This window comes from Odontesthes bonariensis, assembly GCF_027942865.1.
Source record: "Odontesthes bonariensis isolate fOdoBon6 chromosome 4 unlocalized genomic scaffold, fOdoBon6.hap1 SUPER_4_unloc_1, whole genome shotgun sequence".
Lineage (NCBI taxonomy): Eukaryota > Metazoa > Chordata > Actinopteri > Atheriniformes > Atherinopsidae > Odontesthes > Odontesthes bonariensis.
The window spans coordinates 5,795-33,111 of record NW_027457364.1 but is presented as its reverse complement, the minus strand read 5'-3'; the positions used below and the strand labels follow the sequence as shown (position 1 = coordinate 33,111).

Here is a 27,317-nt window from a genome sequence, read left to right as displayed (position 1 = left end):
GAAGAGTTGAACATTAAATCATATATATTTATTTATACAGCTGATAAAACTATTCACAGGACAGAAGTCCTCAGCTTCCTGCTGGGACACATAGTCACATGTAAAGGTAATATGTAAATTGTGGAAAAGCAATAACTGAAATGTTATCTTTTTCAATTTGAGATTAGAAAGAATTTCTTTCTTGTTTGAATTGAATTGAATCCTAACTCAAAGACTGTCCTTTATCTAAATAAGGTACCAACTCCCTGTGAAAAGAATACATTTGACCCCTAACCATGATCATTTCCTAACCCTCACTAATAAGTCTGGATTTTTAAAGTCCCAACCCTGCATTATTGGCTAAACCTAAACAGGAAGTGAAAAAGTTCCATCCTAACGTTTTGTGTTTACATGTGAACAAGACCACAAGTAAAATGAACACTACTTGTATGTGCGTCTGTAAGTGATTATGGTACAGAGAGGCCAGTTATTTCAAAGTAAAGGCTTAAGATCTGTCATATTTAGGAGCACTTTCACATGTGACTGTGTGTGGGTTTTTCCTTTGATCAGCTATCACAGTCTTGAAAAGCAGGTGTCCTGCCCAATAACGGGGTCAGCCCCACTTCCTCATAAGATGAGTTTTTTTTTTATCTTTCTTTGCTCAGAGGTGCTGTGATATTCAGGCTCAATAATTACTCTTAAACTATGATTCCGAGCTGCAGGACTTTCAGGTTAAGTTTGCAGTTCCGTGAGAGGATTCTTAGCTTTCTGGCCACAGCCCATAGGAATTCCATGATCGCCATGGTTCCCTCCTCAGAAGCTTCATCGCAGCATCATTTAAAAACAAACATAAACACCATCAGTCCACACAACTTTTTTTTCTCCACATTTCACTACACCAGTTCTAGAAAATTCTAACTTCTGCTGAGGACTTATTGCATCCCAACATGAAGAAAACACTCTCAGAAACTGAGAAAAGTGGAACAACATACTTCCAACAGGAAAAATATCAGGTTTGAGAAATGTCAAAGTCTGCACTCTTTTCTAAAGTTTCCACTGAGAAGATTTTTAAAAAGTTCATAGTCACTCATATTCAAATGACCAAAAACCTCTGAAATAAACACTTCCCACATTCAGCTTACAGGCAAAGTATGCTGAAGTCAGGTTTAAACTTGTTTAAAAAGAAAAAACAGCATCCAAACATTAGCTCTTCTCAAATTGGACTTAGTGTAGAACAGTGTCATTTTTTTTTTATAAATCAATCTTTATTATAGTTACACATAGAAATTGGAATGAAGAGTTGAACATTAAATCATATATATTTATTTATACAGCTGATAAAACTATTCACAGGACAGAAGTCCTCAGCTTCCTGCTGGGACACATAGTCACATGTAAAGGTAATATGTAAATTGTGGAAAAGCAATAACTGAAATGTTATCTTTTTCTATTTGAGATTAGAAAGGCATTCTTTCTTGTTTGAATTGAATTGAATCCTGACTCAAAGACTGTCCTTTATCTAAATAAGGTACCAACTCTCTGTCAAAAGATTACATTTGACCCCTAACCATGATCATTTCCTAACCTTCACTAATAAGTCTGGATTTTTAAAGTCCCAACCCTGCGTTATTGGCTAAACCTAAACAGGAAGTGACAAAGTTCCATCCTAATGTGTTGTGTTTACATGTGAACAAGACCACAAGTAAAATGAACATTACTTGTATGTGCGTCTGTAAGTGATTATGGTACAGAGAGGCCAGTTATTTCAAAGTAAAGGCTTAAGATCTGTCATATTTAGGAGCACTTTCACATGTGACTGTGTGTGGGTTTTTCCTGTGATCAGCTATCACAGTCTTGAAAAGCAGGTGTCCTGCCCAACAACGGGGTCAGCCTCACTTCCTCATAAGATGAGGTTTTTTTTTATCTTTCTTTGCTCAGAGGTGCTGTGATATTCAGGCTCAATAATTACTCTTAAACTATGATTCCGAGCTGCAGGACTTTCAGGTGAAGTTTGCAGTTCCGTGAGAGGATTCTTAGCTTTCTGGCCACAGCCCATAAGAATTCCATGATCGCCATGGTTCCCTCCTCAGAAGCATCATCACAGCATCATTTAAAAACAAACATAAACACCATCAGTCCACACAACTTTTTTTTCTCCACATTTCACTACACCAGTTCTAGAAAATTCTAACTTCTGCTGAGGACTTGTTGCATCCCAACATGAAGAAAACACTCTCAGAAACCCAGAAAAGTGGAACAACATACTTCCAACAGGAAAAATATCAGGTTTGAGAAATGTCAAAGTCTGCACTCTTTTCTAAAGATTCCACTGAGAAGATTTTTAAAAAGTTCATAGTCACTCATATTCAAATGACCAAAAACCTCTGAAATAAACACTTCCCATCTTCAGCTTACAGGCAAAGTATGCTGAAGTCAGGTTTAAACTTGTTTAAAAAGAAAAAACATCATCCAAACATTAGCACTTCTTAAATTGGACTTAGTGTAGAACAGTGTCATTTTTTTTTATAAATCAATCTTTATTATAGTTACACATAGAAATTGGAATGAAGAGTTGAACATTAAATCATATATATTTATTTATACAGCTGATAAAACTATTCACAGGACAGAAGTCCTCAGCTTCCTGCTGGGACACATAGTCACATGTAAAGGTAATATGTAAATTGTGGAAAAGCAATAACTGAAATGTTATCTTTTTCAATTTGAGATTAGAAAGGCATTCTTTCTTGTTTGAATTGAATTGAATCGTAACTCAAAGACTGTCCTTTATCTACATAAGGTACCAACTCCCTGTGAAAAGATTACATTTGACCCCTAACCATGATCATTTCCTAACTTTAGATTATTTACATAACCCCGGTTCTCTGAGTAATATGAGTGAGATGTCTCACTATGGGATGCACACCCCCGCTGCAGACCTCAGAAGCATCAATCTCATTACGCCAATCCTGATTGGCTGGTGAAACGTGTCCGTCCGCACCAGGTAGTCCCACCTACCTTAAATACCTCCTGCGGACGGCACCACGTCATTCAAGATAAGCACCTCTTCTCACTCGCCCAAGCAAGAAGGGTTGTCTGGTGAGACATCTCACTCATATTACTCAGAGAACCGGGGTTATGTAAATAACCTAAAGTTCTCTTTCATAATATTTCGCTCGATGTCTCACTATGGGATATGGTTGCTCCCGTATTGCCAGACAAGCTTATCCAGCGTCCACCAACCCATAGGGATAAGTACACTGTTCCAATCAGGACAGCAAAACCGCTCTAGCCACGCACGGAGCGGAGACGTCCAGCATATAGAAACGGACAAAAGTGAGAGGCGAGGACCAACTCGCTGCAGCACAAACGTCCTGAACAGTGACTCCCCTGAATAAGGCCCAGGATGCGGCCAAGCCCCGAGTCGAGTGCGCTCGCAGGCCCACAGGTGGCTGCAAACCCTGACTCGTATAAGCCAAAGCAATCGCCTCCACCACCCAGTGGGATAGACGCTGCTTTGTGACAGGTTTCCCCTTATGAGGGTTAGCCCAGGAGACGAACAGCTGATCGCTCCTCCTGAAACCCCTCGTCCTGTCCATATAAGTGCTCACTGCACGGACTGGACATAACGCATGCGACATCTGCTCACCTGGTGAGGCAGCAAAAGCCACAAGGTCAATAGGAGAACATGAGCCCACCACCTTAGGCACAAAGGCCGGGTTGGGCTTCAAAATCATCCTCACATCCCCCGGAAAGAGCTGAGCGCATGAGGGATGCACTGAGAGCGCATGGATGTCACTGACCCGTTTAGCCGAAGCCAAAGCCAGCAACAACACTGTCTTGAGAGACACGTGTTTCAAGTCTGCCCCCTCCAGTGGTTCAAAGGGAGGGCCCTTAAGCCCTTTCAGGACCACGGCCAGATCCCATGGTGGTACCAGCGGTCTGGACACGGGGAGAAGCCTGCGCGCTCCCTTCATAAAGCAGCAAACCAGCGGGTGCTGGCTCGCTGTTAGCTTCCCGAAACCCACGTGACAGGCGGCGATAGCCGTCAAGTACACTTTAACCGTGGAGAAAGCTTTTCCTTTGTCAATCAGGTCCTGCAAGAATGACAATATCACTCCTACTGGACACTGAAAAGGAATGTGGCCATTTCTGTGACACCACCCCTCAAACACTCTCCACTTACAGTCATACAGAGACCTAGTGGAGGAGGCTCGAGCGTTTTGTATAGTGGAAATCACCCGCTGTGAAAGACCCACAGCTGACAGATTTAGCCACTCAGGGGCCAGGCCCACAGTGCCAGGCGCTCTGGGTGCGGGTGGAAGACCGCTCCCCCCCCCTGTGATAGCAGGTCCCTGCGAAGCGGGAGCTGCCAGGGCTGAGCGCACATCAGCTGATATATCTCCGCTAACCAATGCATCGCAGGCCAATGTGGAGCTATCAAAATCAGTGCGTGGCCGTGCTCCCTCACTCTGGACAGAGTGGGGGGTATCAAGGCCAGGGGGGGGAATGCGTAAAGACGCTCGCGCGGCCAGGCGTGCGCTAGTGCGTCTACGCCGAGGGGAGCATCCATGCTGCGGAGAGAGTAAAACAGCGCGCACTGCGTGTTGTCTCTCGATGCGAACAGATCCACCACGGCCCGGCCGAAACGTGCCCATATCTGTTCCACAATCTCCGGGTGCAGAGTCCACTCCCCGTATACCGGCGCGCCCCTGGACAACAGGTCCGCACCCGTGTTCAGGACTCCCGGGACGTGCGTCGCTCTCAGGGAGAGGAGACGACCACAGCTCCACAGGATCAGTCTGCGTGCCAGCATATGCAACTGACGGGAGCGTAATCCCCCCTGACGGTTGATATACGCCACCGTAGTCGTATTGTCCGTCCTCACCAGGACATGGTGACCCATGAGAGACGGAAGGAAATGTTTCAGGGAGAGGAACACCGCTGAAAGTTCCAGAAAATTTATGTGAGAGCGCTGGAGATCCACACTCCAGCGGCCCCTCACAGACCGGCCCTCGTGAATTCCGCCCCAACCTGTCAGGCTGGCGTCCGTAGTGACCACTTTCCTGGACAGGACGGAACCCATGGGCACCCCGTGGGTCAGAAAGGACGGGACCCGCCAGTGGCGCAGTGCCCTGGCACACCCCGGTGTGACCAGCACTCTCCGGGCGCCATGACGCACGGGATCCAGCCCGCATGAGGCCACCCAGAGCTGGAATTCCCTCATGTGGAGCCGGCCAAGATGGACTACGAGTATGGCAGACGCCATCAGCCCGAGTAACCGCAGACATAATCTGAACTGAACAGATTTGCCTGGACGGAAGAGCGCGAGACATGCCCTGAAAGCTTTCACTCGGTCCCCCGAGAGACGCGCTGTGAAAGTCACCGAGTCCAGGGATAATCCCAGAAAGATTATGCCCTGTGCCGGGGACAGCATGCTCTTTTCCGCGTTTATCACGAAACCCAGATCGGATAGGTGTCGTATGAGAATACGCGTGTGCGCCCTGGCCTCCTGCTCCGATTGTGCCAACAGCAGCCAATCGTCCAGATATGTGGCCAAGCGGATGCCCTGCCGTCTCAGCGGGGCTATTGCCGCTTCCGTGCACCGCACAAACACCCTCGGGCTTAAGGACAGACTGAAAGGGAGCACGCGGTACTCGTAACAGATCCCCTGGAAAGCAAATCTCAGATACTTTCTGTGGGGAGGATATATCGGGATGTGGAAATACGCGTCTTTCAGATCGACAGAAGTGAACCAGTCGTTCTGTCTCACAAGACGCAGCAGGGATGCGTGTGTTAGCATCCTGAACTTGTATTTCCTGAGATATTTGTTCAGAGCACGTAGATCCAGGATAGGGCGAATTCCGCTCCCCCCCCGTTTGGGGACCAGAAAATACCTGGAGTAAAAACCGCTCTGACACTGTGCGGGAGGTACGACACAGATTGCTCCTTTGTTTAACAGTGAGAGGATTTCCTCCTGTAAAACACGAGCTGACTCTCCCTGAGCCTGGGAGTATATTATACCGGCGAATCGCGGGGGAACAGCGGCGAACTGCAGCCTGTAGCCCCTCGAGATCGTCTTTACCACCCAGGGTGAGGCTGCGAGAGCGGCCCATCGCTCCCATCTGGGGGAGAGAGTGGACACACACCGCAGCCCCTCCGCCGTGAGAGGCCCCAGCCGCGGTGCGACGGCGCCCTCTCCTGGCGGAACAGTGACATGACCCCCGGGTGACGCTGCGCGTTTCTGCCCGGGAGGACAGAGCAACGGCCGGGCCCACACACCCCTCGCCCCGGGGAAAGCCGTGGCTTTTCGCCGAGGGGGGACAGCGGGCGTCACCACCACGCTGCTTATTTTGATATTTTGTTTGGCTTTTGTTAGCTGAGCCCTCGGCCTTCGGCCTGGATGCTGCAGCGGGACACATTTTATTTTCTTTACAGAAATGTGTGTGCTTGTGCGTGCTTGTGGACATGAGAGAGGGGCAACTGCTGAACCCTCCGCCGTCAAACGTCCGTCTCCCCCGGTCTGCTCTGGCACGGTCCGTGGCAGCCGGGAGACGGGGGCGTGGTGGGCCTCCGGGAGCACGCTCAAAAGCCGAACAGGTGGAGCTGGTGAACGGGGAACATCCAGCTGCATCACCGGTGAAGAGAGGGGCGCCCTCCGGGACAATGGGCATGTCCAGGACGTCCTCCTTCTCTCTGTCTGACAGGTTGGCGAGGTTGAGCCACCTCGCTCGTTCCTGCAGAACCATCGTCCCCAGCGCTTTTCCCGTGGCCCGGACCGCGCAGCGTTGGACACGGAGACACAGGTCGGTGATGACCGGTATCTCCTCCCACGTAGCTGGGTCCTGAGTTTGCCCAAAATCCTCACACAACTCAGCCTGGTAAGCCGTGAGCAGGGAGAGGACATTGAGCGCTCTGGCCGAAAGCGCCACCGCCCTGTAAGCCTTTTCAGTCAGGGCTGACTGAAAACGGTCGGACTTGGACGGCAGACTGGGGCTCCGGGAGGACACCGCTGACAGCCGGGGGTGAAGGTGGGCTGCAACGAGTGGCTCCATCGGAGGCATGCGGAGCAGACCCAGGCTCTCCATCGCCTCACAGTCGAGGGACGAGGCCCCGGGAATCGGGCTCCTGCTGCTGTATGGGCGGTCTCTCCATGAGCGCGCCACCTCATCCAGCAGCTCTGGGAAGACGGGGAGAAGTTGCTTCGTCGCGCTCTTGGCAAAGGGCAATTTCTTCCCCTCGTAGCGGGATCTGGAGGTCTCAGCTACGACAGCAGGCCAGGGGATGCAAAGCCGGGCAGCAGCGCGTTTGCACACGTCGAGCATGTCCGAGCTGGCGAGGGGAGAAGCTGGTGTGCTGCTCTCATCTCCATCCCGAGAGGCGACGGAGGCCGTGGGCTGTGCAGCCCGGGCCGGAGTGATGAAGATGTCTTCCTCGTCTTCATCCTCTGATATGAGGAGGTCCGAGGCGGCATCGTCATCGTCCCCATAGTCCAACAATAGGACGTCTTCCTCCTGCGGGGGATCCGCGGCTAGGTCGAGCTGGGAGCCCCAGCTGGCGCTAGCCTCCGGTACCGCCACCGCAACAACCCCTCTCTCCTCTCCACCCTCGACGGCGGCGCCGTCGGAAGGGAGATAGGGGTCATGTCCAGACAAGCTAGCTTGGCGGGCTAGCCGTCTGCGGAGACTCTTGATGGTGAACACCGCACAGTGTTGACACGAGCCGGGGACGTCGATAGCCAGCCGGGCGTGTTGCAGCCCCAGGCAGCTCGAGCAGACCTGGTGTGGATCTTTACTCGATATCTTGTTCCCACAGCGACAGGGACGGGCCCCGGAGTCTCCGTGCCCTCTGGTGTGAGGGGTTTTGTCCTCCATTCCTCGCGAGCTGGTGTGCAGGCAGGGAGTTGAGGCAGTTAACTAGTGTACTAACTGTGAAGCCGAGAGGATAGCTGGTGTGCTAACGCTCGGGACTCGAACAGCCGTGGTGAGGCGCCGAGGACAGTGCTGGCCAAGCCGTGGAGAGGCGAGGAAAGCACTGAGTTCGATCTGGTGTGACCGACGAAGCAAAATGTATCCAAGGCTAGGTAGCGCCCGGAGACAGAAGCTGAGTAAGATCCGTCTGCGGACAGTTAAGCTAGCTAGCCAGAGGACGCGAGATATGCTCCGAGTGAGAAGAGGTGTTTGAATGACGTGGTGCCGACCGCAGGAGGTATTTAAGGTAGGTGGGACTACCTGGTGCGGACGGACACGTTTCACCAGCCAATCAGGATTGGCGTAATGAGATTGATGCTTCTGAGGTCTGCAGCGGGGGCGTGCATCCCATAGTGAGACATCGAGCGAAATATTATGAAAGAAAACCCTCACTAATAAGTCTGGATTTTTAAAGTCCCAACCCTGCATTATTGGCTAAACCTAAACAGGAAGTGAAAAAGTTCCATCCTAATGTGTTGTGTTTACATGTGAACAAGACCACAAGTAAAATGAACATTACTTGTATGTGCGTCTGTAAGTGATTATGGTACAGAGAGGCCAGTTATTTCAAAGTAAAGGCTTAAGATCTGTCATATTTAGGAGCACTTTCACATGTGACTGTGTGTGGGTTTTTCCTGTGATCAGCTATCACAGTCTTGAAAAGCAGGTGTCCTGCCCAACAACGGGGTCAGCCTCACTTCCTCATAAGATGAGTTTTTTTTTTATCTTTCTTTGCTCAGAGGTGCAGTGATATTCAGGCTCAATAATTACTCTTAAACTATGATTCCGAGCTGCAGGACTTTCAGGTTAAGTTTGCAGTTCCGTGAGAGGATTCTTAGCTTTCTGGCCACAGCCCATAGGAATTCCATGATCGCCATGGTTTCCTCCTCAGAAGCATCATAGCAGCATCATTTAAAAACAAACATAAACACCATCAGTCCACACAACTTTTTTTTCTTCACATTTCACTCCACCAGTTCTAGAAAATTCTAACTTCTGCTGAGGACTTGTTGCATCCCAACATGAAGAAAACACTCTCAGAAACCCAGAAAAGTGGAACAACATACTTCCAACAGGAAAAATATCAGGTTTGAGAAATGTCAAAGTCTGCACTCTTTTCTAAAGTTTCCACTAAGAAGATTTTTAAAAAGTTCATAGTCACTCATATTCAAATGACCAAAAACCTCTGAAATAAACACTTCCCACCTTCAGCTTACAGGCAAAGTATGCTGAAGTCAGGTTTAAACTTGTTTAAAAAGAAAAAACAGCATCCAAACATTAGCTCTTCTCAAATTGGACTTAGTGTAGAACAGTGTCATTTTTTTTCTATGAATCAATGTTTTTTATAGTTACACATAGAAATTGGAATGAAGAGTTGAACATTAAATCATATATATTTATTTATACAGCTGATAAAACTATTCACAGGACAGAAGTCCTCAGCTTCCTGCTGGGACACATAGTCACATGTAAAGGTAATATGTAAATTGTGGAAAAGCAATAACTGAAATGTTATCTTTTTCAATTTGAGATTAGAAAGGCTTTCTTTCTTGTTTGAATTGAATTGAATCCTAACTCAAAGACTGTGCTTTATCTAAATGAGGTACCAACTCCCTGTGAAAAGAATACATTTGACCCCTAACCATGATCATTTCCTAACCCTCACTAATAAGTCTGGATTTTTAAAGTCCCAACCCTGCGTTATTGGCTAAACCTAAACAGGAAGTGAAAAAGTTCCATCCTAATGTGTTGTGTTTACATGTGAACAAGACGACAAGTAAAATGAACATTACTTGTATGTGCGTCTGTAAGTGATTATGGTACAGAGAGGCCAGTTATTTCAAAGTAAAGGCTTAAGATCTGTCATATTTAGGAGCACTTTCACATGTGACTGTGTGTGGGTTTTTCCTTTGATCAGCTATCACAGTCTTGAAAAGCAGGTGTCCTGCCCAATAACGGGGTCAGCCTCACTTCCTCATAAGATGAGTTTTTTTTTTTATCTTTCTTTGCTCAGAGGTGCTGTGATATTCAGGCTCAATAATTACTCTTAAACTATTATTCCGAGCTGCAGGACTTTCAGGCTAAGTTTGCAGTTCCGTGATAGGATTCTTAGCTTTCTGGCCACAGCCCATAGGAATTCCATGATCGCCATGGTTCCCTCCTCAGAAGCATCGACGCAGAATCATTTAAAAACAAACATAAACACCATCAGTCCACACAACTTTTTTTCTTCACATTTCACTCCACCAGTTGTGGAAGATTCTAACTTCTGCTGAGGACTTGTTGCATCCCAACATGAAGAAAACACTCTCAGAAACCCAGAAAAGTGGAACAACATACTTCCAACAGGAAAAATATCAGGTTTGAGAAATGTCAAAGTCTGCACTCTTTTCTAAAGTTTCCACTGAGAAGATTTTTAAAAAGTTCATAGTCACTCATATTCAAATGACCAAAAACCTCTGAAATAAACACTTCCCACTTTCAGCTTACAGGCAAAGTATGCTGAAGTCAGGTTTAAACTTGTTTAAAAAGAAAAAACAGCATCCAAACATTAGCTCTTCTCAAATTGGACTTAGTGTAGAACAGTGTCATTTTTTTTATAAATCAATCTTTTTTATAGTTACACATAGAAATTGGAATGAAGAGTTGAACATTAAATCATATATATTTATTTATACAGCTGATAAAACTATTCACAGGACAGAAGTCCTCAGCTTCCTGCTGGGACACATAGTCACATGTAAAGGTAATATGTAAATTTTGGAAAAGCAATAACTGAAATGTTATCTTTTTCTATTTGAGATTAGAAAGGCATTCTTTCTTGTTTGAATTGAATTGAATCCTAACTCAAAGACTGTCCTTTATCTAAATAAGGTACCAACTCCCTGTCAAAAGATTACATTTGACCCCTAACCATGATCATTTCCTAACCCTCACTAATAAGTCTGGATTTTTAATGTCCATACCCTGCGTTATTGGCTAAACCTAAACAGGAAGTGACAAAGTTCCATCCTAATGTGTTGTGTTTACATGTGAACAAGACCACAAGAAAAATGAACATTACTTGTAAGTGTGTCTGTAAGTGATTATGGTACAGAGAGGCCAGTTATTTTAAAGTAAAGGCTTAAGATCTGTCATATTTAGGAGCACTTTCACATGTGACTGTGTGTTGGTTTTTCCTTTGATCAGCTATCACAGTCTTGAAAAGCAGGTGTCCTGCCCAACAACGGGGTCAGCCCAACTTACTCATAAGATGAGTTTTTTTTTTATCTTTCTTTGCTCAGAGGTGCTGTGATATTCAGGCTCAATAATTACTCTTAAACTATGATTCCGAGCTGCAGGACTTTCAGGTTAAGTTTGCAGTTCCGTGAGAGGATTCTTAGCTTTCTGGCCACAGCCCATAGGAATTCCATGATCGCCATGGTTCCCTCCTCAGAAGCATCATCACAGCATCATTTAAAAACAAACATAAACACCATCAGTCCACACAACTTTTTTTTCTTCACATTTCACTCCACCAGTTCTAGAAAATTTTAACTTCTTCTGAGGACTTGTTGCATCCCAACATGAAGAAAACACTCTCAGAAACCCACAAAAGTGGAACAACATTCTTCCAACAGGAAAAATATCAGGTTTGAGAAATGTCAAAGTCTGCACTCTTTTCTAAAGTTTCCACTGAGAAGATTTTTAAAAAGTTCATAGTCACTCATATTCAAATGACCAAAAACCTCTGAAATAAACACTTCCCACCTTCAGCTTACAGGCAAAGTATGCTGAAGTCAGGTTTAAACTTGTTTAAAAAGAAAAAACAGCATCCAAACATTAGCACTTCTCAAATTGGACTTAGTGTAGAACAGTGTCATTTTTTTTTTTAAATCAATCTTTTTTATAGTTACACATAGAAATTGGTATGAAGAGTTGAACATTAAATCATATATATTTATTTATACAGCTGATAAAACTATTCACAGGACAGAAGTCCTCAGCTTCCTGCTGGGACACATAGTCACATGTAAAGGTAATATGTAAATTGTGGAAAAGCAATAACTGAAATGTTATCTTTTTCTATTTGAGATTAGAAAGGCATTCTTTCTTGTTTGAATTGAATTGAATCGTAACTCAAAGACTGTCCTTTATCTAAATAAGGTACCAACTCCCTGTGAAAAGAATAAATTTGACCCCTAACCATGATCATTTCCTAAGCCTCGCTAATAAGTCTGGATTTTTAAAGTCCCAACCCTGCATTATTGGCTAAACCTAAACAGGAAGTGACAAAGTTCCATCCTAATGTGTTGTGTTTACATGTGAACAAGACCACAAGTAAAATTAACACTACTTGTATGTGCGTCTGTAAGTGATTATGGTACAGAGAGGCCAGTTATTTCAAAGTAAAGGCTTAAGATCTGTCATATTTAGGAGCACTTTCACATGTGACTGTGTGTGGGTTTTTCCTTTGATCAGCTATCACAGTCTTGAAAAGCAGGTGTCCTGCCCAACAACGGGGTCAGCCTCACTTCCTCATAAGATGAGTTTTTTTTTTATCTTTCTTTGCTCAGAGGTGCAGTGATATTCAGGCTCAATAATTACTCTTAAACTATGATTCCGAGCTGCAGGACTTTCAGGCTAAGTTTGCAGTTCCGTGAGAGGATTCTTAGCTTTCTGGCCACAGCCCATAGGAATTCCATGATCGCCATGGTTCCCTCCTCAGAAGCATCATCACAGCATCATTTAAAAACAAACATAAACACCATCAGTCCACACAACTTTTTTTTCTTCACATTTCACTCCACCAGTTCTAGAAAATTCTAACTTCTGCTGAGGACTTGTTGCATCCCAACATGAAGAAAACACTCTCAGAAACCCACAAAAGTGGAACAACATACTTCCAACAGGAAAAATATCAGGTTTGAGAAATGTCAAAGTCTGCACTCTTTTCTAAAGTTTCCACTGAGAAGATTTTTAAAAAGTTCATAGTCACTCATATTCAAATGACCAAAAACCTCTGAAATAAACACTTCCCACCTTCAGCTTACAGGCAAAGTATGCTGAAGTCAGGTTTAAACTTGTTTAAAAAGAAAAAACAGCATCCAAACATTAGCACTTCTCAAATTGGACTTAGTGTAGAACAGTGTCATTTTTTTTTTAAATCAATCTTTTTTATAGTTACACATAGAAATTGGTATGAAGAGTTGAACATTAAAATATATATATTTATTTATACAGCTGATAAAACTATTCACAGGACAGAAGTCCTCAGCTTCCTGCTGGGACACATAGTCACATGTAAAGGTAATATGTAAATTGTGGAAAAGCAATAACTGAAATGTTATCTTTTTCAATTTGAGATTAGAAAGGCATTCTTTCTTGTTTGAATTGAATTGAATCCTGACTCAAAGACTGTCCTTTATCTAAATAAGGTACCAACTCCCCGTCAAAAGATTACATTTGACCCCTAACCATGATCATTTCCTAACCCTCACTAATAAGTCTGGATTTTTAAAGTCCCAACCCTGCATTATTGGCTAAACCTAAACAGGAAGTGACAAAGTTCCATCCTAATGTGTTGTGTTTACATAAGAACAAGACCACAAGTAAAATGAACATTACTTGTATGTGTGTCTGTAAGTGATTATGGTACAGAGAGGCCAGTTATTTCAAAGTAAAGGCTTAAGATCTGTCATATTTAGGAGCACTTTCACATGTGACTGTGTGTGGGTTTTTCCTGTGATCAGCTATCACAGTCTTGAAAAGCAGGTGTCCTGCCCAACAACGGGGTCAGCCCAACTTACTCATAAGATGAGTTTTTTTTTTTATCCTTCTTTGCTCAGAGGTGCAGTGATATTCAGGCTCAATAATTACTCTTAAACTATGATTCCGAGCTGCAGGACTTTCAGGTTAAGTTTGCAGTTCCGTGAGAGGATTCTTAGCTTTCTGGCCACAGCCCATAAGAATTCCATGATCGCCATGGTTCCCTCCTCAGAAGCATCAACGCAGAATCATTTAAAAACAAACATAAACACCATCAGTCCACACAACTTTTTTTTCTTCACATTTCACTCCACCAGTTCTAGAAAATTCTAACTTCTTCTGAGGACTTGTTGCATCCCAACATGAAGAAAACACTCTCAGAAACCCAGAAAAGTGGAACAACATACTTCCAACAGGAAAAATATCAGGTTTGAGAAATGTCAAAGTCTGCACTCTTTTCTAAAGTTTCCACTGAGAAGATCTTTAAAAAGTTCATAGTCACTCATATTCAAATGACCAAAAACTTCTGAAATAAACACTTCCCACCTTCAGCTTACAGGCAAAGTATGCTGAAGTCAGGATTAAACTTGTTTAAAAAGAAAAAACAGCATCCAAACATTAGCTCTTCTCAAATTGGACTTAGTGTAGAACAGTGTCATTTTTTTTTATAAATCAATCTTTATTATAGTTACATATAGAAATTGGAATGAAGAGTTGAACATTAAAATATATATATTTATTTATACAGCTGATAAAACTATTCACAAGACTGAAGTCCTCAACTTCCTGCTGGGACACATAGTCACATGTAAAGGTAATATGTAAATTGTGGAAAAGCAATAACTGAAATGTTATCTTTTTCAATTTGAGATTAGAAAGGCATTCTTTCTTGTTTGAATTGAATTGAATCCTGACTCAAAGACTGTCCTTTATCTAAATAAGGTACCAACTCCCCGTCAAAAGATTACATTTGACCCCTAACCATGATCATTTCCTAACCCTCACTAATAAGTCTGGATTTTTAAAGTCCCAACCCTGCATTATTGGCTAAACCTAAACAGGAAGTGACAAAGTTCCATCCTAATGTTTTGTGTTTACATAAGAACAAGACCACAAGTAAAATGAACATTACTTGTATGTGTGTCTGTAAGTGATTATGGTACAGAGAGGCCAGTTATTTCAAAGTAAAGGCTTAAGATCTGTCATATTTAGGAGCACTTTCACATGTGACTGTGTGTGGGTTTTTCCTTTGATCAGCTATCACAGTCTTGAAAAGCAGGTGTCCTGCCCAACAACGGGGTCAGCCCAACTTACTCATAAGATGAGTTTTTTTTTTTATCCTTCTTTGCTCAGAGGTGCTGTGATATTCAGGCTCAATAATTACTCTTAAACTATGATTCCGAGCTGCAGGACTTTCAGGTTAAGTTTGCAGTTCCGTGAGAGGATTCTTAGCTTTCTGGCCACAGCCCATAGGAATTCCATGATCGCCATGTTTCCCTACTCAGAAGCATCATCACAGCATCATTTAAAAACAAACATAAACACCATCAGTCCACACAACTTTTTTTTCTTCACATTTCACTCCACCAGTTCTAGAAAATTCTAACTTCTGCTGAGGACTTGTTGCATCCCAACATGAAGAAAACACTCTCAGAAACCCAGAAAAGTGGAACAACATACTTCCAACAGGAAAAATATCAGGTTTGAGAAATGTCAAAGTCTGCACTCTTTTCTAAAGTTTTCACTGAGAAGATTTTTAAAAAGTTCATAGTCACTCATATTCAAATGACCAAAAACCTCTGAAATAAACACTTCCCACTTTCAGCTTACAGGCAAAGTATGCTGAAGTCAGGTTTAAACTTGTTTAAAAAGAAAAAACAGCATCCAATCCAAACATTAGCTCTTCTCAAATTGGACTTAGTGTCGAACATTGTCATTTTTTTTTTTTATGAATCAATCTTTTTTATACTTACACATAGAAATTGGAATGAAGAGTTGAACATTAAATCATATATATTTATTTATACAGCTGATAAAACTATTCACAAGACTGAAGTCCTCAGCTTCCTGCTGGGACACATAGTCACATGTAAAGGTAATATGTAAATTGTGGAAAAGCAATAACTGAAATGTTATCTTTTTCAATTTGAGATTAGAAAGGCATTCTTTCTTGTTTGAATTTAATTGAATCCTAACTCAAAGACTGTCCTTTATCTAAATAAGGTACCAACTCTCTGTCAAAAGATTACATTTGACCCCTAACCATGATCATTTCCTAACCCTCACTGTTACGGCCCCTGGCCTCTAGAGGATGTGCATGACTCTTTTTGTATGCAGATTCTAGTGTTGGAGCACTCTTGGGTGATTGGCTGCCTGGGAACTGCAAAGCTACGCTATTGGACCAGCGGGAGATGACAACCCAATCAGTGAGGGATGAGGTCCACCTGCAAATCATAAAAGGCTCCTGAAGTCATTTCACCAAGGGACAGCTTTAGGAAGTCATTTTGTGCAGCTGATCCCCCCCACTTGGCTTGTTGCAGTCATTTGTTTAAAGACTTACGGAAACGTTGATTGGATTTGTACCTGTACTTGTTTGTTTGGCTTAGTGTTTTGAGTTAGCCAACTCTAGTGTTTTCAATTAGTTGTTTGTTTGGTTACAGTGTACCCCTCTTTCGTTTTGGGAACCTTTTGTCTATATGTAGTTGGGATAACAATTTGTTTAACTTTACTCCAGTCTGAGCTTTCTGCATCTGATGAAGACCATTGACGCATTAGGACACCTTGTTCCACAATGTACGCTTGTTTCTCTTTATTGGCTTCTTCAGCACTTACCACATTTTTGAAACATTTTTGTAATGTTTCATCAGCTTGTTGTGCAGAAGTTAAATGTTGTCTAGTCAGGGGGATGGATGCTCTCTCCCAGAGTGGATCGGGCTCCTCCAGTTCCACCAAATCTGGAAGTAACGAAACACTGTTACTTTCGGTTGGTACGTCATCCTCCCTAGAAAATGGAGACATCAACACAGAATCAGAGATCGAAATATGAGGGTCTTTTCGTGACTGTGCACGGGTAACCACACAGGCTGGATACAGCCTAGGGTCTGAAGACTCTGAGGTTGTCTGATTTAAAGGATTGTCTAAAACCTCCAGACTTGGAAGTACTAAACCTCCAGCGACGTCATTCCCCATTAACATAGCCACGCCGTCTATGGGTAAATCTGGGCAGATGGCGACAGGGAAAACTCCCGTGACAAGTTTTGACTTGATATAAATTCGGTGAAGTGGTCTGGGAGCGTAACCCATCTCTATCCCCCTCAGAATGGAGTTGAAACCACATGCACTCTCATGTGAGAAAGGTAAGACACTTGAGAGAATCACAGACTGGGAGCCTCCAGTGTCTCTCAAGATGCATATGGGTTTTAACTCAGAGTCCGGTGTCAATGACACCAAGCCGTCAAAGATGAATGGTTTGAAATAGGGATCAGGCATTTTGTCACCACAACCAGAGCTCTCATTACGGGGTTCTTTTTCCACTAAACCAACACCTTTAGTTTGAGAATTTGACTGAGTTTTGCGTTTTAAAGCTAAACAATCAGCAATGACATGTCCAGGTTTGTGACAGTAGAAACATTCACGATTTTCTTTTGAAATTCCAGTTTTAACATTGTGTGTCTGTGGCACAGAGCTAATATGTGTCTTTTCATTAACAATGAAGGTTGACTTATGAGTAAGCACATACTCGTCTGCGAGAACAGCAGCAGATGCCAGAGTAGTCACCTTTTGTTCATTTAAATACAACACCACACGATCTGGAATGCACTTTTTAAAGTCTTCCAACAGTATTAACTCACGTAAAGAGTCATAACTGTTGACCTTTGATGCAACACACCACTTATCAAACAGGATGCCTTTCTCTCTGGCAAACTCGACATGCGTTTGTCCAACAGCTTTCTTTTGTTGTCGGAACTTCTGTCTATAAGCTTCTGGGACCAACTCATACGCTTGTAAGACAGCAGCCTTAACCTTTTCATAATTTAAGCTGTCCTGTAAAGGAAGCGCTGCCAACACCTCCTGAGCTTTACCAGCGAATTTGCATTGTAACAAAAGAGGCCAAGTTTCCCTAGGCCACTGCAAAGCACCAGCGACGCGTTCAAATGCTGCAAAGTATGAATCAACCTCAGATTCTCTGAAGGCAGGTACTAGGGAAATACACTTAGTAATATCAAATGGGATAGCAGACATGGAAGTGAAACCTGAGGTCTCAGCAGAGGAAGGAGGCGCTCGAGTTTGGGCCTCCAGCTCAAGCCTACGCAGCTTCACCACTTTATCTGCCTCTATTTCCATCCTCCTGACCTCAAGCTCCAGCTGAGCTCTTCTTTCCTGGGCTTTTTCCTCAGCCTCCATTTGAAGACGTGCCAGCCGTACCTTCACGCGAGCTCCATCTCGGCCTTCTGAGCCCCCAGAAGACAGTGGATCATAGCGAGGGAGTGTACGCGGGATCCTACCCCCGTCACCCAACTCAGCATCCACACTCGGACCATCTTTATGGTCTTCCACAGACAAGATTGTTTGGCTTGGCACTGCAACAGCCTCAGGCCGATCAGGCGCTTTAATCATACAAGCTTCCATCAACTTATCCACTACTAGAGCCCTTAGGTCTCGTTTAAGTACCTGTTTTGGGACCTGCAGTTTAAAATGGTCCACAATTTGCAGCAGTTCACGCTTGCGGCAGCTGTTAATAAGCTCAGTAGATGGGGCGGCTAAAAATTGCTCCAAGCTGAATGTAACTGACATATCAGTGAAATACAAGTGACCCACAAAAAATTCTCTCTCTAGACACAGGGATCCTCTTAAATGATCCCGGGCGAGCCCCCACTTATGTTACCACCCTGATCCCCTAGACCTGGGGTCGTAACACTCACTAATAAGTCTGGATTTTTAAAGTCCCAACCCTGCGTTATTGGCTAAACCTAAACAGGAAGTGACAAAGTTCCATCCTAATGTTTTGTGTTTACATGTGAACAAGACCACAAGTAAAATGAACATTACTGGTATGTGTGTCTGTAAGTGATTATGGTACAGAGAGGCCAGTTATTTCAAAGTAAAGGCTTAAGATCTGTTATATTTAGGAGCACTTTCACATGTGACTGTGTGTGGGTTTTTCCTGTGATCAGCTATCACAGTCTTGAAAAGCAGGTGTCCTGCCCAACAACGGGGTCAGCCCAACTGTCTCATAAGATGAGTTTTTTTTTTTATCTTTCTTTGCTCAGAGGTGCAGTGATATTCAGGCAAAATAATTACTCTTAAGCTATGATTCCGAGCTGCAGGACTTTCAGGTTAAGTTTGCAGTTCCGTGAGAGGATTCTTAGCTTTCTGGCCACAGCCCATAGGAATTCCATGATCGCCATGGTTCCCTCCTCAGAAGCATCATCGCAGCATCATTTAAAAACAAACATAAACACCATCAGTCCACACAACTTTTTTTTCTTCACATTTCACTCCACCAGTTCTAGAAAATTCTAACTTCTGCTGAGGACTTGTTGCATCCCAACATGAAGAAAACACTCTCAGAAACCCAGAAAAGTGGAACAACATACTTCCAACAGGAAAAATATCAGGTTTGAGAAATGTCAAAGTCTGCACTCTTTTCTAAAGTTTCCACTAAGAAGATTTTTAAAAAGTTCATAGTCACTCATATTCAAATGACCAAAAACCTCTGAAATAAACACTTCCCACCTTCAGCTTACAGGCAAAGTATGCTGAAGTCAGGTTTAAACTTGTTTAAAAAGAAAAAACAGCATCCAAACATTAGCTCTTCTCAACTTGGACTTAGTGTAGAACAGTGTCATTTTTTTTCATAAATCAATCTTTATTATAGTTACACATAGAAATTGGAATGAAGAGTTGAACATTAAATCATATATATTTATTTATACAGCTGATAAAACTATTCACAGGACAGAAGTCCTCAGCTTCCTGCTGGGACACATAGTCACATGTAAAGGTAATATGTAAATTGTGGAAAAGCAATAACTGAAATGTTATCTTTTTCAATTTGAGATTAGAAAGGCATTCTTTCTTGTTTGAATTGAATTGAATCCTAACTCAAAGACTGTCCTTTATCTAAATAAGGTACCAACTCCCTGTGAAAAGAATACATTTGACCCCTAACCATGATCATTTCCTAACCCTCACTAATAAGTCTGGATTTTTAAAGTCCCAACCCTACGTTATTGGCTAAACCTAAACAGGAAGTGAAAAAGTTCCATCCTAATGTTTTGTGTTTACATGTGAACAAGACCACAAGTAAAATGAACATTACTTGTATGTGCGTCTGTAAGTGATTATGGTACAGAGAGGCCAGTTATTTCAAAGTAAAGGCTTAAGATCTGTCATATTTAGGAGCACTTTCACATGTGACTGTGTGTGGGTTTTTCCTGTGATCAGCTATCACAGTCTTGAAAAGCAGGTGTCCTGCCCAACAACGGGGTCAGCCCCACTTCCTCATAAGATGAGTTTTTTTTTTATCTTTCTTTGCTCAGAGGTGCTGTGATATTCAGGCTCAATAATTACCCTTAAACTATGATTCCGAGCTGCAGGACTTTCAGGTTAAGTTTGCAGTTCCGTGAGAGGATTCTTAGCTTTCTGGCCACAGCCCATAGGAATTCCATGATCGCCATGGTTCCCTCCTCAGAAGCATCAACGCAGAATCATTTAAAAACAAACATAAACACCATCAGTCCACACAACTTTTTTTTCTTCACATTTCACTCCACCAGTTCTAGAAAATTCTAACTTCTGCTGAGGACTTGTTGCATCCCAACATGAAGAAAACACTCTCAGAAACCCAGAAAAGTGGAACAACATACTTCCAACAGGAAAAATATCAGGTTTGAGAAATGTCAAAGTCTGCACTCTTTTCTAAAGTTTCCACTGAGAAGATTTTTAAAAAGTTCATAGTCACTCATATTCAAATGACCAAAAACCTCTGAAATAAACACTTCCCACCTTCAGCTTACAGGCAAAGTATGCTGAAGTCAGGTTTAAACTTGTTTAAAAAGAAAAAACAGCATCCAAACATTAGCTCTTCTCAAATTGGACTTAGTGTAGAACAGTGTCATTTTTTTTATAAATCAATCTTTTTTATAGTTACACATAGAAATTGGAATGAAGAGTTGAACATTAAATCATATATATTTATTTATACAGCTGATAAAACTATTCACAGGACAGAAGTCCTCAGCTTCCTGCTGGGACACATAGTCACATGTAAAGGTAATATGTAAATTGTGGAAAAGCAATAACTGAAATGTTATCTTTTTCAATTTGAGATTAGAAAGGCATTCTTTCTTGTTTGAATTGAATTGAATCCTAACTCAAAGACTGTCCTTTATCTAAATAAGGTACCAACTCCCTGTGAAAAGAATACATTTGACCCCTAACCATGATCATTTCCTAACTTTAGGTTATTTACATAACCCCGGTTCTCTGAGTAATATGAGTGAGATGTCTCACTATGGGATGCACACCCCCGCTGCAGACCTCAGAAGCATCAATCTCATTACGCCAATCCTGATTGGCTGGTGAAACGTGTCCGTCCGCACCAGGTAGTCCCACCTACCTTAAATACCTCCTGCGGACGGCACCACGTCATTCAAGATAAGCACCTCTTCTCACTCGCCCAAGCAAGAAGGGTTGTCTGGTGAGACATCTCACTCATATTACTCAGAGAACCGGGGTTATGTAAATAACCTAAAGTTCTCTTTCATAATATTTCGCTCGATGTCTCACTATGGGATATGGTTGCTCCCGTATTGCCAGACAAGCTTATCCAGCGTCCACCAACCCATAGGGATAAGTACACTGTTCCAATCAGGACAGCAAAACCGCTCTAGCCACGCACGGAGCGGAGACGTCCAGCATATAGAAACGGACAAAAGTGAGAGGCGAGGACCAACTCGCTGCAGCACAAACGTCCTGAACAGTGACTCCCCTGAATAAGGCCCAGGATGCGGCCAAGCCCCGAGTCGAGTGCGCTCGCAGGCCCACAGGTGGCTGCAAACCCTGACTCGTATAAGCCAAAGCAATCGCCTCCACCACCCAGTGGGATAGACGCTGCTTTGTGACAGGTTTCCCCTTATGAGGGTTAGCCCAGGAGACGAACAGCTGATCGCTCCTCCTGAAACCCCTCGTCCTGTCCATATAAGTGCTCACTGCACGGACTGGACATAACGCATGCGACATCTGCTCACCTGGTGAGGCAGCAAAAGCCACAAGGTCAATAGGAGAACATGAGCCCACCACCTTAGGCACAAAGGCCGGGTTGGGCTTCAAAATCATCCTCACATCCCCCGGAAAGAGCTGAGCGCATGAGGGATGCACTGAGAGCGCATGGATGTCACTGACCCGTTTAGCCGAAGCCAAAGCCAGCAACAACACTGTCTTGAGAGACACGTGTTTCAAGTCTGCCCCCTCCAGTGGTTCAAAGGGAGGGCCCTTAAGCCCTTTCAGGACCACGGCCAGATCCCATGGTGGTACCAGCGGTCTGGACACGGGGAGAAGCCTGCGCGCTCCCTTCATAAAGCAGCAAACCAGCGGGTGCTGGCTCGCTGTTAGCTTCCCGAAACCCACGTGACAGGCGGCGATAGCCGTCAAGTACACTTTAACCGTGGAGAAAGCTTTTCCTTTGTCAATCAGGTCCTGCAAGAATGACAATATCACTCCTACTGGACACTGAAAAGGAATGTGGCCATTTCTGTGACACCACCCCTCAAACACTCTCCACTTACAGTCATACAGAGACCTAGTGGAGGAGGCTCGAGCGTTTTGTATAGTGGAAATCACCCGCTGTGAAAGACCCACAGCTGACAGATTTAGCCACTCAGGGGCCAGGCCCACAGTGCCAGGCGCTCTGGGTGCGGGTGGAAGACCGCTCCCCCCCCCTGTGATAGCAGGTCCCTGCGAAGCGGGAGCTGCCAGGGCTGAGCGCACATCAGCTGATATATCTCCGCTAACCAATGCATCGCAGGCCAATGTGGAGCTATCAAAATCAGTGCGTGGCCGTGCTCCCTCACTCTGGACAGAGTGGGGGGTATCAAGGCCAGGGGGGGGAATGCGTAAAGACGCTCGCGCGGCCAGGCGTGCGCTAGTGCGTCTACGCCGAGGGGAGCATCCATGCTGCGGAGAGAGTAAAACAGCGCGCACTGCGTGTTGTCTCTCGATGCGAACAGATCCACCACGGCCCGGCCGAAACGTGCCCATATCTGTTCCACAATCTCCGGGTGCAGAGTCCACTCCCCGTATACCGGCGCGCCCCTGGACAACAGGTCCGCACCCGTGTTCAGGACTCCCGGGACGTGCGTCGCTCTCAGGGAGAGGAGACGACCACAGCTCCACAGGATCAGTCTGCGTGCCAGCATATGCAACTGACGGGAGCGTAATCCCCCCTGACGGTTGATATACGCCACCGTAGTCGTATTGTCCGTCCTCACCAGGACATGGTGACCCATGAGAGACGGAAGGAAATGTTTCAGGGAGAGGAACACCGCTGAAAGTTCCAGAAAATTTATGTGAGAGCGCTGGAGATCCACACTCCAGCGGCCCCTCACAGACCGGCCCTCGTGAATTCCGCCCCAACCTGTCAGGCTGGCGTCCGTAGTGACCACTTTCCTGGACAGGACGGAACCCATGGGCACCCCGTGGGTCAGAAAGGACGGGACCCGCCAGTGGCGCAGTGCCCTGGCACACCCCGGTGTGACCAGCACTCTCCGGGCGCCATGACGCACGGGATCCAGCCCGCATGAGGCCACCCAGAGCTGGAATTCCCTCATGTGGAGCCGGCCAAGATGGACTACGAGTATGGCAGACGCCATCAGCCCGAGTAACCGCAGACATAATCTGAACTGAACAGATTTGCCTGGACGGAAGAGCGCGAGACATGCCCTGAAAGCTTTCACTCGGTCCCCCGAGAGACGCGCTGTGAAAGTCACCGAGTCCAGGGATAATCCCAGAAAGATTATGCCCTGTGCCGGGGACAGCATGCTCTTTTCCGCGTTTATCACGAAACCCAGATCGGATAGGTGTCGTATGAGAATACGCGTGTGCGCCCTGGCCTCCTGCTCCGATTGTGCCAACAGCAGCCAATCGTCCAGATATGTGGCCAAGCGGATGCCCTGCCGTCTCAGCGGGGCTATTGCCGCTTCCGTGCACCGCACAAACACCCTCGGGCTTAAGGACAGACCGAAAGGGAGCACGCGGTACTCGTAACAGATCCCCTGGAAAGCAAATCTCAGATACTTTCTGTGGGGAGGATATATCGGGATGTGGAAATACGCGTCTTTCAGATCGACAGAAGTGAACCAGTCGTTCTGTCTCACAAGACGCAGCAGGGATGCGTGTGTTAGCATCCTGAACTTGTATTTCCTGAGATATTTGTTCAGAGCACGTAGATCCAGGATAGGGCGAATTCCGCTCCCCCCCCGTTTGGGGACCAGAAAATACCTGGAGTAAAAACCGCTCTGACACTGTGCGGGAGGTACGACACAGATTGCTCCTTTGTTTAACAGTGAGAGGATTTCCTCCTGTAAAACACGAGCTGACTCTCCCTGAGCCTGGGAGTATATTATACCGGCGAATCGCGGGGGAACAGCGGCGAACTGCAGCCTGTAGCCCCTCGAGATCGTCTTTACCACCCAGGGTGAGGCTGCGAGAGCGGCCCATCGCTCCCATCTGGGGGAGAGAGTGGACACACACCGCAGCCCCTCCGCCGTGAGAGGCCCCAGCCGCGGTGCGACGGCGCCCTCTCCTGGCGGAACAGTGACATGACCCCCGGGTGACGCTGCGCGTTTCTGCCCGGGAGGACAGAGCAGCGGCCGGGCCCACACACCCCTCGCCCCGGGGAAAGCCGTGGCTTTTCGCCGAGGGGGGACAGCGGGCGTCACCACCACGCTGCTTATTTTGATATTTTGTTTGGCTTTTGTTAGCTGAGCCCTCGGCCTTCGGCCTGGATGCTGCAGCGGGACACATTTTATTTTCTTTACAGAAATGTGTGTGCTTGTGCGTGCTTGTGGACATGAGAGAGGGGCAACTGCTGAACCCTCCGCCGTCAAACGTCCGTCTCCCCCGGTCTGCTCTGGCACGGTCCGTGGCAGCCGGGAGACGGGGGCGTGGTGGGCCTCCGGGAGCACGCTCAAAAGCCGAACAGGTGGAGCTGGTGAACGGGGAACATCCAGCTGCATCACCGGTGAAGAGAGGGGCGCCCTCCGGGACAATGGGCATGTCCAGGACGTCCTCCTTCTCTCTGTCTGACAGGTTGGCGAGGTTGAGCCACCTCGCTCGTTCCTGCAGAACCATCGTCCCCAGCGCTTTTCCCGTGGCCCGGACCGCGCAGCGTTGGACACGGAGACACAGGTCGGTGATGACCGGTATCTCCTCCCACGTAGCTGGGTCCTGAGTTTGCCCAAAATCCTCACACAACTCAGCCTGGTAAGCCGTGAGCAGGGAGAGGACATTGAGCGCTCTGGCCGAAAGCGCCACCGCCCTGTAAGCCTTTTCAGTCAGGGCTGACTGAAAACGGTCGGACTTGGACGGCAGACTGGGGCTCCGGGAGGACACCGCTGACAGCCGGGGGTGAAGGTGGGCTGCAACGAGTGGCTCCATCGGAGGCATGCGGAGCAGACCCAGGCTCTCCATCGCCTCACAGTCGAGGGACGAGGCCCCGGGAATCGGGCTCCTGCTGCTGTATGGGCGGTCTCTCCATGAGCGCGCCACCTCATCCAGCAGCTCTGGGAAGACGGGGAGAAGTTGCTTCGTCGCGCTCTTGGCCAAGGGCAATTTCTTCCCCTCGTAGCGGGATCTGGAGGTCTCAGCTACGACAGCAGGCCAGGGGATGCAAAGCCGGGCAGCAGCGCGTTTGCACACGTCGAGCATGTCCGAGCTGGCGAGGGGAGAAGCTGGTGTGCTGCTCTCATCTCCATCCCGAGAGGCGACGGAGGCCGTGGGCTGTGCAGCCCGGGCCGGAGTGATGAAGATGTCTTCCTCGTCTTCATCCTCTGATATGAGGAGGTCCGAGGCGGCATCGTCATCGTCCCCATAGTCCAACAATAGGACGTCTTCCTCCTGCGGGGGATCCGCGGCTAGGTCGAGCTGGGAGCCCCAGCTGGCGCTAGCCTCCGGTACCGCCACCGCAACAACCCCTCTCTCCTCTCCACCCTCGACGGCGGCGCCGTCGGAAGGGAGATAGGGGTCATGTCCAGACAAGCTAGCTTGGCGGGCTAGCCGTCTGCGGAGACTCTTGATGGTGAACACCGCACAGTGTTGACACGAGCCGGGGACGTCGATAGCCAGCCGGGCGTGTTGCAGCCCCAGGCAGCTCGAGCAGACCTGGTGTGGATCTTTACTCGATATCTTGTTCCCACAGCGACAGGGACGGGCCCCGGAGTCTCCGTGCCCTCTGGTGTGAGGGGTTTTGTCCTCCATTCCTCGCGAGCTGGTGTGCAGGCAGGGAGTTGAGGCAGTTAACTAGTGTACTAACTGTGAAGCCGAGAGGATAGCTGGTGTGCTAACGCTCGGGACTCGAACAGCCGTGGTGAGGCGCCGAGGACAGTGCTGGCCAAGCCGTGGAGAGGCGAGGAAAGCACTGAGTTCGATCTGGTGTGACCGACGAAGCAAAATGTATCCAAGGCTAGGTAGCGCCCGGAGACAGAAGCTGAGTAAGATCCGTCTGCGGACAGTTAAGCTAGCTAGCCAGAGGACGCGAGATATGCTCCGAGTGAGAAGAGGTGTTTGAATGACGTGGTGCCGTCCGCAGGAGGTATTTAAGGTAGGTGGGACTACCTGGTGCGGACGGACACGTTTCACCAGCCAATCAGGATTGGCGTAATGAGATTGATGCTTCTGAGGTCTGCAGCGGGGGCGTGCATCCCATAGTGAGACATCGAGCGAAATATTATGAAAGAAAACCCTCACTAATAAGTCTGGATTTTTAAAGTCCCAACCCTGCATTATTGGCTAAACCTAAACAGGAAGTGACAAAGTTCCATCCTAATGTGTTGTGTTTACATGTGAACAAGACCACAAGTAAAATGAACATTACTTGTATGTGCGTCTGTAAGTGATTATGGTACAGAGAGGCCAGTTATTTCAAAGTAAAGGCTTAAGATCTGTCATATTTAGGAGCACTTTCACATGTGACTGTGTGTGGGTTTTTCCTGTGATCAGCTATCACAGTCTTGAAAAGCAGGTGTCCTGCCCAACAACGGGGTCAGCCTCACTTCCTCATAAGATGAGTTTTTTTTTTATCTTTCTTTGCTCAGAGGTGCAGTGATATTCAGGCTCAATAATTACTCTTAAACTATGATTCCGAGCTGCAGGACTTTCAGGTTAAGTTTGCAGTTCCGTGAGAGGATTCTTAGCTTTCTGGCCACAGCCCATAGGAATTCCATGATCGCCATGGTTTCCTCCTCAGAAGCATCATAGCAGCATCATTTAAAAACAAACATAAACACCATCAGTCCACACAACTTTTTTTTCTTCACATTTCACTCCACCAGTTCTAGAAAATTCTAACTTCTGCTGAGGACTTGTTGCATCCCAACATGAAGAAAACACTCTCAGAAACCC

At 46.1% G+C, this 27,317-nt stretch overlaps 2 protein-coding genes across 2 annotated transcripts; both read right to left on the bottom strand.

Annotated features, from left to right (window-relative positions):
* Positions 1-4,050: 4,050 nt before the first annotated feature.
* On the bottom strand, positions 4,051-7,853 carry LOC142375813 (uncharacterized). The gene is made up of 2 exons (XM_075459893.1): positions 6,472-7,853; positions 4,051-6,323 (listed from the first exon to the last, which is right to left on the bottom strand). The coding sequence occupies exons 1-2, from the start codon at positions 7,851-7,853 to the stop codon at positions 4,250-4,252; spliced, it is 3,456 nt and encodes a 1,151-aa protein (XP_075316008.1). The 3' UTR covers positions 4,051-4,249.
* Positions 7,854-22,371: 14,518 nt separating this feature from the next.
* Positions 22,372-26,174, bottom strand: LOC142375814 (uncharacterized). The gene is made up of 2 exons (XM_075459894.1): positions 24,938-26,174; positions 22,372-24,906 (listed from the first exon to the last, which is right to left on the bottom strand). The coding sequence occupies exons 1-2, from the start codon at positions 26,172-26,174 to the stop codon at positions 22,571-22,573; spliced, it is 3,573 nt and encodes a 1,190-aa protein (XP_075316009.1). The 3' UTR covers positions 22,372-22,570.
* Positions 26,175-27,317: the final 1,143 nt, after the last annotated feature.